The sequence below is a fragment of the Monopterus albus genome, unplaced genomic scaffold, assembly GCF_001952655.1.
Source record: "Monopterus albus unplaced genomic scaffold, M_albus_1.0 scaffold35.1, whole genome shotgun sequence".
In the NCBI taxonomy this organism is placed as follows: domain Eukaryota; kingdom Metazoa; phylum Chordata; class Actinopteri; order Synbranchiformes; family Synbranchidae; genus Monopterus; species Monopterus albus.
In genome coordinates, this window is record NW_018127915.1 from 987,662 (window position 1) to 1,001,950 (window position 14,289).

Genomic DNA, 14,289 nt, shown 5'->3' on the forward strand with positions numbered 1-14,289 from the left:
AGGAATGTTCATCATCATTTTGCTGGCCACGGTTGGCTCCATGTCCGGCCTTGCTCAGCATATCTGTCTCAACGTCCATTTACCCTTTTTGTCTGGCTCCTTTTTTCCCTGACCCTCTCTGTCGTTCCATATCTCTTTTACATTCCCCCCCCTCACGCCATCCCTTTCTCCCTACCTCAGCCGTCAACCTGACCCATATCTGTCTGCCTGTTGTCTTGTACCATCTTGTGTGTCCTGGTCTCTCACTATTCCTCAGTTGCCCTCCTGCCAGTTGCTGTTCCTTGTATTCCATCCCTCATTCCCTCTCTCCTCCCATATGTTGTCAAAAGCCTCTACATCATTCTCTGTCCTTGGCAGCATCTCTGTCTCCTAAGGAACCCTTTCTCTAACATTTTCTTTCTGTTTCTCCACATTTTACTTGACTTTTACTATTAACCTTCATTGATTTTACCATACTTAGAGTATGGCGTTGAAAACTTGGGAAATACATACAAAAGTTCACTTCAACCATTGTATATATTACAAAAAAGAGCGATAAGAATTGTGCATAAGATGGGGTACAGGGATCACACCAATGTAGCTTTCATACAGTCTAAATTGTTAAAATATCTGAAGCCAGAGGCAACGGCCCTCTGCCTGGAGGAGGAGGGCTCATGGAGGAGATGAGTGCCCTGTTAGCAAGGAGGTAGCGACACATCATATATTACTCTTCGATTCAGTACGTCTCAAAATAGGCACTTGAGTCATATGAATGAATTTCAGATCTTGTTTCATATACTACAGAAAAGTGAAACTTGACACAGTTGCCATACAGTAGATTTAGCAAACCCCAATGTTGGTCGCAATGGATTTTGTTGTGCCACCTGAAGAATAAGTTCATGTACTCATCACTCTCACTATTCCTCAGTATTATGAGATGATATGTAGTAAAATCGTAATTTAAATGCACTTTGTTGCTGACAGAGAAGTATCACTGTAAGATCTAGAGAAATCTAAGGAATTTAGGTTTTAAAAATGTGGAGTTCAGGAGGAATTGTGTGGTCTGTGCTTTATGATATTAACATTAAACATGATGATATGTTTTTAAAAATAGCAACTGTTTTTCAGAAATAATTCTGGACTCTGTCTTACAGGAGAAGAATTGCAGAGAAGGGCTCATCACCTGAACCTGACCAGAGATCAGTAAGTACCATTAGATCCTTCTTGTCTGCTGTATTCATGGGGTAGGACTGGATAAGTCTGACTTCTTCCTACTCCATTCAAGCATGTACTAGGTATAAGCAAATTGATATTGGATTAGCATTTGTTGGATATGTGTAAAATTATGTGTGTTGATATATCAACTGTCTTTACATGCTTGAAAGAATAAATCAAATCAAACCTTTCAGTGTGTTTTCCCTGCACATTTAATCCTTTACAAAGACATTTTAGCACATCAGTGGTGTGACACAAAATACCCGAGCTCTTGGAACAGATATAAGTTTTTAATCTTTCACTGACTGAGCCTCAGAACATTACTTTTATTAAATAACTATGAAATCAGTAACATTTTAGTAGGAGAACCAGATTTTGCATCTATTTAATAAAAGAAAATATGAAATTGCCTGTGTCAGTGTATGAGGAACTTTCATCATCTAAAGTATACAATGAATGGTTTAAGCATTTAAATGTGAACACAATTGCAAATACTTGCCCTGTGGATCAAAGGGAATTTAATTGGATTTTAATGGATTTTCTACACTTGTCCTGCATTATTCCAGATGTTACCTGCAAGATTATAATTACAGGTAAAGTTCATTAAATGAGAGATACAAACTGGTATGATGCATACTGGGACATTTTCTAATATTCCCTGAGCATTCAAAATGATTTTTATATCTTTCATATTCTGCATGTATCCTTCCTACATTGTGCATGTTTGTCTCCTAGACCTTGAGAAGTTAACTGGAGTAAAGTAAAGCATGTGTATGGCTTCTGGTCCCATAGGGAAATCTACCTATGTTAGTTGTCAGCTAGAAGATGTGTAGAATGTCACTGCTTGACACACTTAGGTAAAGCCAGATGTGTAGAAGTAAACAAGGGTGATGCCACAGAAACCTAAGCAGAGCTTACAGTATGTAATGTTACCTCTTGCCAATAAGGTTTAAGGTTAAGGCTGCCTGTAATATGAGATGATACAGAAGTTATAAAAACTAAAGACCAGTCTTTTTTTTTGTCCAGTCCTTATCAGTCATATTTAATCCAACATTAACCCTGCACATATCTTCTTTCTCCCAGCACATACAGTATATGTCCAAAGTCAGTATTTATTGTGACCTCCCTTTGTAATTAGCACAGCTTGAATTCTTTTGGGGAGACTGTTTTGAAGTCTTTTAACTATGACAGACCCCACCATGTTTCACTGGAGGCTGCTACACTCGTTCTTCCACCTCTTTCCAACTCTTCTTCTCACATGCTGTGGACAATTGGACCTGGAAATGTCAAATTTTGATTCATCCCTCCAGAGAAATCCTTTCCACTGATCTTCACTTCAATCTTTGTGAGCTTTTGCTTAGCTCAGCCTTTTCTCCCTGTCCCCTTCTGAGAAAGTGGTTTCTTGGCTGCCATCCTTCCAAAAAGTTTGTTCCTGATCAAGCTTCTTTGGGCTGTGGAAGAACTTACTTGGCATCCAGATGAAGCTGCCAGATGCTGAGCCAGGTCCTCGATGGGTTTCTTCCAGTCTCTCAAATAAGAATTTTGAGAATCTCACTCCTGTTTTGTCCTTGACCTCTCTAGATTCTTCATATTCCTCTATAACAGATTGAACACCTGATCCTGAGTCTCTAGTTCTATGCTGATATATATATAGTCATCATAACATTACTAAAACTACAAATCTAATGGTGACCTAGGACCTTTGTCAGACTGAAGACAGATGCACTGTACTGGTTGGTTTCTAAATTGGCCACTAAAATGTTAGTGTCGCCTAAGGTTATGAAAAACACTAAACGTCAGATTTAGAACTCTTAAATGTGGTCGGCTGATGGATTAATTTGTCAAATCACCATAAAGTAACCAGAGCTTTAAAAGTGGGAAAAACCTGGAATGGAATCTGACAAAGTTGGATCTTACCTTGTTGTCGGAAAGTCCGGTGACTTGGTCGACAAACTCCTCCTGGATCATGAAGGCGGCCAGGTTGGCAGTGTAGGAGGCCAGGAAGATGACAGCGAAGAAGGCCCACACCGACACTATGAATTTACTGGTGGTTCCTTTTGGGTTTTGCACTGGCACAGAGTTGTTGAAGACCAAACCCCATAGCAGCCATACAGCCTTGCCCATGGTGAAGGAAGGCCCGTGGGGATCTGACGGAGTGGAGAGGGGGGAGAGAGAGGCAGATGGCGTAGAAGATAATTAAGAGAAAGAAGCAACAGCATAAAAAGTCCAACCTGAAGATTTTAGAATCCACCTGCAAAACAGGTAAATATCTTTTCTGTATTCAATATTCATGCTTACCTTTGCCCTGTGCCAAATTTCTGTTAAAGCCAAGAGGACTGATGTACTCAAACATGAAGACAGCCATTGCAGTCACCAGCAGGAGCATCACAAACATCATCACCCAGACTGATGCACTGAATGGCTCTGAAAGAAGTAAGAGGACAGATATTAAGGATTAACACATGTTCTTTTTTTTTGTTCATTACATGCTTTTTTCTAATTCATGGCCACTGCCTTTCTGATTTTCCATGAACTGAATAAATAAATAAGTTATATAAGTTATACATACTGAGGAAAGAACTGCAGAGATAGCACACTGCCTCCCACGTGTTCACAGAGACCCTACAGTACACACTCACTTGCACATACATAGCCACACCTCCTAATTGACAGCATGAGGAGGTGTACAGTATAGAAAGCCCTAGTGTCAGCACCCCTGTCCTCCCTCTGAGCTCACAACACTACTGCAGAGATTAAACCCTGCTCTAATGTATGGGAGAGCACTGCTGGCACAGAGCTGTGCACTGTGTGTGCTTTTGTGTGCTGGCAAGAAGCCATTATAGGCTTTCCCTGCTAAGCCCTGATAATTGCCACTTTCACAGGAGTAAGTACATATCGCATACGTGTCAGTGTGCGTATGTCTTTGCGTCTGTACGTACTGGCATGTTTGTGTTTCTCTCTGCATGTTTATGCAGTCTTGCTGGCTCTCTGTGACTGTGTGTGCATTGTTTCATATAGTGGGTGTAGGAGCTTGGTTGTCGACGCTGAAGCACCAGAGATTAAATGAACGTGACTGAGCAGCCATAACAGGGATATCCATGGTCACTCAGGTTAAAATCCTGTTGTTAGGTCCTCTCAGGTAAGTAGGGGTCATTGTGGTGTAAAGCAGGAGTTGGGCTAAATCCCTCTGATGAGAGAGCATGTATTGACAGCTCTGTAACAGGACTGCATTATGTTGTCATCTCTGTATCTCAGGCAAACGCAAATACACACGTACGCCCAAGACAAATACCCTCTTGTACTCACACAAACTGAAAAAGCAAACAAGACAGACCTCCCTCTCATTTTCCAACAACAAAGCGACAGTTATTCAGTAACAGTTACCGAGGAAGGCTGATGGGGAGACCGTTCCGTTGCTACGAGATACCATGACGCTGATCCCGGTTTCCACAAATGGGACAGAGAAATCGATGGCCTCAGAACGCTCCTCATTGATGGTCAGAGATCCGACGGCCATGGCGGCTTTCTTAAGGACCACCTTTGAAGGGCAGATGTGGAGGAGCAATGTGGGAATAAAGGGAGGGAGGAGGATGTATGGAGAAAGAGGGTGAATGATTAGAAATGAATTAGAGGAGTGAGGGGAGGGAGAAAAGGGGGAGATGGATGTGCAGAAGGAGGGGGAAACAACAAAGTTGTAAGGTTAAGAAAGGGGAGACAGGTTGACATGAGGGAGGACAAGAAAAGGGAAAAAGGTGACAACAGAAGATATGAAAGAAAATAATTGGTGAAATGGGACAAAGTACGAAGGTTAAAACAAAAAGAACAAAACTGACATCATATTGTGGCATTCACCAGTTTTCTACAGGAGAAAGGCAGTGAAATGCAGCAAGAAATCAATCAACATTATGCTTATTACCACATTCAAATCCCAATCCCAGTTCTGACTTTAATTACTTGATACGCAGTCTAAACAGATCGACAGGGGAAACGGCAGGCATCCTTAAAAGTTAGCTGTACATACAAAAACTACAGGAGAAGCAACAACAACAACAACAACAACAACAACAACAATGAACCCCATGTTTAGTTATTTTCTGGTTCTGTCTACTAACTCCATATAGCTTCTGCAAATTAACATAATATTTTATGATAATGCAGTAAGAAAATGCAAAAACCTGTTAAATTTATACTTCAGAATTAGAATTTTACTGACTGCACATCATTAAAGTTTTTAATCTCAGACTCAGTCTTTATCAATATGCAAGTGGGAATCGCTGCTAAGTGAGATATACAATTGCCAGAGTCTTAAAATAATATTTAACTTAAGCTTCACCTTCAACTTAAAGCTGGTAATTAATGATATGCAAAGGAGCTCTCTGCTGTAGCTGCTGATTACCAATGTTTCTGAAGGTTTTGAAAAACAACACTTAAAACTTGTTGTGGAACAAACAGAAGAGGAATATGCTGTAACACAGACAGACAACTCTAATTTCTTCTCGGTCTGGCTTTGCATTAGATATTCACAATAATCAATTAAAAGTGAAGACTGATCATTCTAATTCATGACACATGCACGGTGTTTGCCATCTTCAGGACTGGAGGGAAAAAAGTAGTCAAGTAGCCAATAGGTGAATCCCAATTCCCTTATTTTATCGTTCCTCAATCCTCTCTTGACCCAGAAGTTGTTCAGGCCAAGCATGATGAAGGACGTCCCAAAGGTCTTATTTCTGCTCTGTGGAGCCAGGAGTGAGGAGCCTGCCTGAAGGAGCTATTATAACCAAGGATACGTGAGTGCATCCTTCACGGAAGTTTACAATGGATTGTCACGCCCCTTTATCAGAAATCATTTTGTGATTGGATGATTCACATAAAGAATCAGAGGAAAGGAGGTCTCATACTCAGGTTTCCTCATTCCTCTTTCCTTGCATCCTTACATCTTACATGGACAGGATTAAGACAAGGAAAAGACACAAGTGAGAGAAAGGTGGATGCAATTAGTGGAATTGGATTCACCTCTGTCTCCAGTGGCCTTTATTGAGTAAACACTGGTCTTACCTCTCCCACCATCCCATTCCAGACGTTGTTGATCTTCTTGCCGTGCTTGCCGTTGGTCACCAGGTAAAGGTCGTAGGTGAACTTGACATACTTGGCAATCTTTTTCAGAATATCAATGCAGAAACCTTTGCAGCACTTCTTGATGTATGTCCCACCAGCCTCTGTTGTGTTGCTGCAAACACACAAACGAAACGCACATACTGTTAGATGATGATTTTGAACAGCAGCTGCTTTGTCCAATTATTGTCCATGGTTTGTCAGAGAGAAAGAAATGTATTCAGTCTGCATTCAACATACTATGGAAGCCCGTTTCCGCCAGTACTGACTTCCATAACATACACTGGGTTGGTTAAATGGCAGCTTCACCAGCTCTTCTCATGATTGCAACCTTTGCAGTTTATCCACCTTTAGAAACCTTGCATGACTTAAGCTACATATGGCAACCAACAAAAAACACATGGTTGCTTCTCTGTCCATCCTACTTTGTTAATTTTACACTATATGATTGCTCTATTGACCAAATAACACCCTGGGACTTTTTCAACTTTAAGATCAGATTGTTCTTTTCAAGAATGACATCAGAAGACTTGAAAAATATGTTGCTTCTGTCCTTCCACCCCTCTGTCCCTCTAGAGAAGGAGGTGTATGACAGCATTGCATCTGCAAACCTTGTACCATCTGTGTGTATGGATTTGAGAGCAGCAGAGTTCAGACAGTGTTCACACACACACACACACAGATGTCCAGCCATCTGGGACTCTCATTTAACTTTAAGATACATGCTAATTAGGAGACAATAACCTTGTCCTTTAGCTTGACAAAAACCAGGGCACAAACTTAAAGGAAACTGGGGGAAAAGCACACATTCAACAGTGATTCTCCAGTTACTTTTGGAGCTGAAACTCTTGTCACTTTGGAGGAATTCTGTAGTCCAGAAAAATATTAGACATTTTTGCCTCAAGCTTTACCCATCACTAGTCACCATTGACTTGTCAAACGAGTGTCACTCTGACTGGAGCTCTTACCTGTCCTCCTGTCCTGGAAAGGGATTCTCTTTTTATGGTCTAATAGTTTTACACAAGACAGAAAAGGTTCATTTGAAAAGTCAGGCACTGTCTGGGCTGTCAACACATGTCAATGACTTTTTGTAAAATGCTGCACAACCACCCAGATTGATTTTCTACAGATATAACCAGGGTTTATCTATAGCGGCCACTGAATAAAATCATCTGCATCTACCATTACCAGAGAGGCAATACCACTTAAGACTTCTGACACAGCTTGTGTAATGAAATATGCATTTGTCTACCTGCCCTAGTTTTGAAGCTGGTTCATGACTTCCAATATAGCACACAGAAGAAATGGTGATAAGCACAACAGTTATGTTGGCAGGTGAGTCTCAATTAAAGGACAGGTTTTCTACACAAAGAAAAAGGAAACATCTCTAAGTTATATGACACATCAGGGAGGTCCACACTGAATCAGGACACAAATGGGTTTGACTGGAACATTTCATGCCTGTACTGAAACATAGCCATCTTAAGAAGTGAAGATGCAGATCAGAGGCTCAGGAGTAGGACCACGCCTCTAACCATATCCCTCTTTCTGTTTACTTCCTATAAATAACTTACACAATCATGTGGACGATTCATGTAACCCTCCCCCATCTCTTATTCCTTCTTCCTGTTCCTTCTGTCTTCTTCTCCTTCCCTGTCTCCATGCTTCAACGCGGGGGGACCTGCTACGCCAGAGGGCATCATGGATCCCTCAGAAGCCTTAATCAAATGAGCGACCATCCTCATGGTCCTACATCCATCTAACATCGCTCCATCTCTACTCATGAACCTACTATTCATATCTAGGCGTGGTCCTAGCTAGTGAATAATACACTGTGTATATTTTTATGTCTCCTTGCCGGCAATAGCCGTGGCTGGAGGCATCTGTCCATCCATCTGTATGGCCCATTCTTGTGAACACAATATATCAGGAATGCTTTGAGGGATTTTTTTTCAAATTTGGCACAAGTGTCCACTTGGACTCAATGATGAACTGATTATATTTTGGTGGTCAGAGGTGAAGGTCAGTGACCTCACTTCTGTCCCATACCCATGAATTTGACTGCTTGGCGGAGGCATACACCTGGAAGCGTTATGATGTTGAATTGATAACAGAAAGTAGCCATGTGGATCTGTGATAATAACAAAGACAAAGACAACTACATGTAAGTCAACTTTCAGCCCGTGGCGGCAGCGACAGAGCAGGCATAGAATACAGGCCAGTACTGTGAACACAGTGTGCCCATTTAGGCAGGACATACATGTAATGTTATGGAGGCTATTTCTGCAGTTGCCAGGCCAACTTGATATAGAAATGCTACAGGGCCTGACGGGTCTCCAGAGAGGACAGTGTGTGTTACTGTGGCTTGTTCTGAGTCCCAGCCTGGATGCACAAATGTGTGGTTCTGCATGCATGGCTAGTCCTCCAACCCCCTGATTCAACCCCTCCACCGCTCCTCTCTCTGCCTTTCCTCCCCTCCATCTATCCCTTTCTCCAAATGGGCACTACAGATGCTCGAGTGGGAATTGTGCTGTGGGAGGGAGAAACACACCCTAATGCACTGGCCAGTGAGGGAGTGGACACGTGTAACACAGAGTGAATACAGTTTGTGTGTGTGTTTGTCCTTGGAGATGTGTTATCCTCTGCCCTACTTCACAGCGATTCTGGATGAAACTCTCTGCTGGCCTCTTCCCTGGGACCCTGTTACCACTCTGTCAGCAGTTATACTTCATATACATGCATGTATGTAGTGATAAGAGTGACACAAAGTGTGTAGTGTATGCGCAGTGTGTTCCAGTGGATAAATATATTAAATTATCTGCAATTATATGTTTTGATTCTGCAGCTTTCAAATCACACACACACACACACACACACACACACACACACTGAGCCACTCTCACTGTGTGTGTACTTCAAGAACATGTATAGTGAGATGCAGTATTTGTGGATTACAGAGAAAATTGATAAACAATGAAGGCAAATGCTGAGTTCAGCAGTCGCCTCCATTTTCAGGGGGAGGAAAGAAGGTACTGCATAGATCTCACACTGCACCTCTTGCTGTGCTCAGTGGAGGAATGAGAGACTGAGAGAGAGAGAGAGAGAGAGAGAAAGGGAGAGAGAGAGAGAGAACAAGCAGAGGAACATAACCACAATGTTGAAGAAAATGGAAAAAGGATTTTGTGAATTTTTTTTTTGTATCATCTTACACTGATATGCAGTGGTGGAAGAAGTACTCAGATTATTTACTTAAGCAAAAGTAGCAATGCCACAGTGTAAAAATACTCTGTTACAAGTAAAAGTCCTGCATTCAAAAGCTTACTTAAGGAAAAGTACCAAAGTATTAGCATCAAAATATACTTAGCTTGTGAATTTTCCACTGAGGATCAATAATGATTATACTGTATAATATTTTATTGATCTGATTCTGAAAGGTAACTAGCAACTAAAGTTATCAAATGAATGTAGTGACTACAAAGCACAATATTTTTCTCTCAAATGTAGTGAAGTTGAAGTATGAAGTAGCAGAAAATTAAAATTCTCAAGTACCTACCTCAAAATATAGTTAAAACACTGGATAAATAGTGGAGGTTAGTTTCATTTCAATCAGATCAAAATACGTCTGTTGCTTTGCCTGTGAAGTTCATCTACATAGTCATGTGTTGCTGCTATTTTCACTCTGTACTTTTGACCTGAGAGTTCATTTAAACATGTGTATCAGACTTTTCACTGAACCAAACAGAACTGTCAGCTGATATACAATGAGAGTTAGAGTGCTGTACGAGATACAGTATGTAGTCATATATTTATCTAGTCAGTGGCTAGACATCCACCTGATAAATAAGACAGACTTACTCTTTAATGTGCTTCCTGCAGGGCACAGAGTTCCTCATGCAGGTCCCAGTGAGTCGCTCTACATCCTCCACGACAACAAAAGGTTTCTCCTCCAAAGTGACAATGGACAGGTGGTTGTCGTCAAGCTCAGCATCACCAAAGGAGTTGAAGCGTGGCCACACTGGGTATTTCAGTGTCAGGCTGCCATTGTCCAGTTTCCCCATCTGGAAGGAAGGCAGGATTAGGAGATGACAAATGAAAAACTAGGACAGTTTAAATGACATCTTAGGCCTTTACAGAGGGCGTTGCTGTCAGGTTCATGTAAGCTAATGCTAACCAACTGGCAAGTCTGCTCCCCCTCAAATAAAACAGCTAAAAACAGAAAGGAAATGGAAGTGGTGGGAAAACTGTGCCCATTAGTCAGTGAACACAATGGCAAGAAAACCATTTTGAGAAATAGTTTAATGGATATGAATGAATACATATATAAAATAGAGAGAGGGAGTGTGGCAGGATCATGGTGTTGTGACTCTTAGCAATTCAGAAATCTCTCGGAGCTACGATGTCAGAGATTCCCCTGTGGATGCTCTTTATTCAAATAAATATGTGTGTAGACAAAAAAAAAGAGACAGCAGCAGGAGACAAGGCTTTGCTCAACTGTCACTTATTAATTTTATAGGACCCAGAAAATGGTCAAACCTCACCCTCACTTTTCAAAAGTCTTTATTTCTGCTTTTTGTTTCTTGTGTATTGCACACATATACACACAGCAACAAAAAGATTTGTGAGTGTAAAGGCAAAGATAAGGCACTGAATTTCTAAAGCAGAAACAAACAGAGGTTGACACTTTTTGGATTTTTTTGTTTTGTTTTGTGTGTGAATAAAATAAAATCTTTACCAAAAATTAAGCACACACATTGCACGCTTGCAAACGTATAATTCACATAACCATACTTATGTAGACTATAAATCTTTTGACTAATGGTTACCCACACATGTTGTTGCTTGGCCTGCATACCTGTCTAAGTCATTAACAGGCGAGCAGAGAGGATGAAGTGAAATTAGCATTTTAATTGTTTTGCTTTGAGTGGTTTTTTATCATGTGACAGGGATTAGAGCCTTTTCTTCGCTCTTAGTCTGCACCGCTGTCAACAGCTCACTCTGTTGTCGGCTACGGCTCTCAAGTCCGTGCTTACGCCTGTGTGTGTGTTAAGGAGGGGGGCAGGAGCGTACACTGAGGTGGCATGTGTGTGGTTTCTTACGTGTCACCTTCACTCTCCAGGGAGTGGACACATTTGTATATCTGTCTTACCTCAGCTGTTTTGCATTTCACAAGTGAGTGAGTGCGCACACACGTGTATCTGTGTCGGTAGGAAGCAGTAGTAGGAAACAGGGTCGGTGATGTAAATGTGAGGGGGAATTTGTGCATATTAAAGACAATTGGCCCTGTGAGAAATGAAGTGGATCTGAAAAAACTAAAACAAAGATGAGTCAGACAGGAGCAGTAGAGTAAACAGAGTGGGTTCCGAACATTTGGACTGGACTTTACAAGCAGTTTGGAGCAGTTTCCCGCTCTGTGTGTCAGGGTGGTATACAAACTCCCCTGGCGTTTTAACTTAATTTGTTATTTTAGAATTTTATTTTGTGACTGTTTCATTGTGGTTAGATTCTAAAGCAGGAATAAACAGAGCTACACCTCTGCACCACCCCGTGGGAAGGATTTAGTATGAATGCAAAACGCTGTAGCTCTGTCCTCAAAGAGACACACACACCTGAAACTGGATGTACATAGTAGGCTACTGCAACTCCTGATTTCAATTTATAAACATATCAAACAAAATCAGCCCATTTCTTTTGTTTTCAAATTGACAGCGATGTACATGGACCCCACGATCAGCATCACCTCTAGTAGCCTACTGGGATTCCAGCAAGTGTGTAAACACAGGAGCCGCAGTTTGGCAGCTTTTTAAAGTTAAGTGTAAAAGGACTTAGATTTTTTAAAAAGCCATCATAAAGGGGGGTCAAAAGGTCGGCAGTTTGCCGTGTATAAGGGGCTTATGTTTGAAAAAGAGATCATCTTCTATTTGAGGAAGAGACAATTATGTGTTCACAACATCAGACATGCTTTTTGAATGGAGGGAGTACTGGTGCAATTACAGCCATCCACTGATAATGTTGCATTATGGGTTGTTTGTAGCCTTAATAGTAGGTTGCTAAGTTACCAAGTGTTTTCAGTTCACTTTTATTGAGTCTCTTAGTGCCAGTCACCGCTAAAAGGGTTTTGTTAGCACAGTTTTTGAAGGCTGGTGTAACATGCTTTGCTACCACAGAGGAAATTCATGACAAGTGAAAACGAGTTCATAGTGTCTCTAGACATCTTTACTGCAGAAATGAACCAAGGAACAAATCTGTCAAACAGCCAAGAACCACGACTGTCAGGGATGATGAACTCAGAGACAGTCTGAAAAACACTAAGAGTGAAAGTAATGTTACAGTGTGTGACTATCAATACAGCACTGATATGTACATATGTAGGCTATACCACTGAAAGATGAAATCTAGTTGACCCGTTCAATCACTAATATAAGCTTCTGAGGAGTGGCCTGGACATGGCTGGCTGAGTCACTGAACTCTGAGGAGAGAGAAATGTTCTACTCAGAGATGGTTGAGAATATAAAAAAAAAGAGAGGTGGAGGGGAGGAAGAAGCTGACTTCAGCAGCTCTTCTGACTTCCTGCTCTCCTCTTCCCTCTTCCTCTCTGTCTCTCCTTCTCTCTAATTAAGAAAAGAGGGCTCATAAATTAATTCGCAGATAGAAGAGAAGCTTCTCTCTATCCATTGGTCAGGCAGCACAATGCTGAATCTTCCCATACAAAATACCAGATATTACACATATACACACAATACATAGAAAGTAATGTGTGTGAGTGTGATGTTACAGTGAGACGAGTGGGAGGATATGATCACGGAGCCCACAGAATTACCACTTTATAACATCCCATGGTGGCAATCTGATCGCATCATCACCCCGAGATGGATTTTGAGCCACTCGGTGATGAGATGGCACTCAAAGGAGTCGGGTGGCTCACAAGAGCTGTGTTTCTCCGCAAGTCAGCTTTTTTATTTTTTCTAAAAAGCACGTTTTGTTTCACTGCTCATTCTTTTATCATCGGACTTGCTTTTCTTTTTTCTGTTCTCTTTTCTCTGCTCTCCATTTAATTTCTCTCTCACTTGCTCTGTTACACTGTGTTAGACCGACACACACACACACACACACACACACACACACACACAATCATACACACTAAAGGACTAAAATCAACCAGAACCCAGCTGAACAACTGAGAGAGCATGATTAAATAAATAAAGACAAACATGAGCTGGGGCTCCTGTGAGCACTTTCTCTGTGCCAGTCTCACTGGGAGAGTTCTCATTGTGGTGAGTTGCATTATGGGAGAATGAGTTCCTAATGGTGTGGAGAAATCCATTCAGTCATAAAACAAAAAAATTATGTCGGGAAAATGGATTCAGTTCTCACTCTTCCACATTTGCCCTGTTTATATTGTGAATGTGAGTGTGTGCCTGTGTGAGGATGCGTGTGTCATGAGTGTGTGTGAGAAAACAAGGGCAGGGAGGAAGCTGATGACAGAGTGAAAAAGTGAGAGAAAGCCGCAGCCATGAATTTAGATGCTCCTTAAAATGAAACGAACAATAATAATGCCGGGACTGAAAATGGATGTGTGTGTTTGTGGGTTGCTTTGGAAGTGTGTGCATGCCTTTGTCTTACTTACATTATAGGGACTGAAACCTGTTAACACACTCAGATTGTGGGGACTTGACCATCCTTGTGGGGACCAGAGGCCTTGTCCCCACAAGGAAATCACTGAATTTTAGGCTGACAACAAGGTTTAAGGTCAGAGTTAGGGTTAGGCAAGTAGTGGTTATGGTTAAGGTTAGGATATGTCTACAGAAAATGAATGTAAGTCAATGTAAAGTCCCCACAAGGAATGAAAAAACAGTCCTGTGTTTGTGTGTGCATATGTATGTGTCTGCTCTCCATACTGTGATTCTTCAAGCACAAATCCCATGCTGTCTGTAAATAATTATTTTGTGAACTGACTGCCAACATTGCAGCAGCTCCTGGAGCCAT

The 14,289-nt window shown here is 41.3% G+C and overlaps 1 protein-coding gene across 2 annotated transcripts in view; it reads right to left on the reverse strand.

Annotated features, from left to right (window-relative positions):
- The window catches only part of grin2aa (glutamate receptor, ionotropic, N-methyl D-aspartate 2A, a), a 136,004-nt gene that overhangs the window by 16,157 nt on the left and 105,558 nt on the right, over positions 1-14,289 (reverse strand). For both annotated transcript variants that reach the window (XR_002274740.1, XM_020597863.1), the window contains 5 exons: positions 10,162-10,364; positions 6,250-6,421; positions 4,579-4,732; positions 3,493-3,618; positions 3,112-3,341 (listed from right to left, as the gene is read on the reverse strand). Coding sequence is in view for 1 of the 2 variants with exons in the window: in XM_020597863.1 (XP_020453519.1) it covers positions 3,112-3,341; positions 3,493-3,618; positions 4,579-4,732; positions 6,250-6,421; positions 10,162-10,364 (885 nt within the window). In the remaining variant the exon portion in view is untranslated. The remainder of the gene's footprint in view (positions 1-3,111; positions 3,342-3,492; positions 3,619-4,578; positions 4,733-6,249; positions 6,422-10,161; positions 10,365-14,289) is intronic.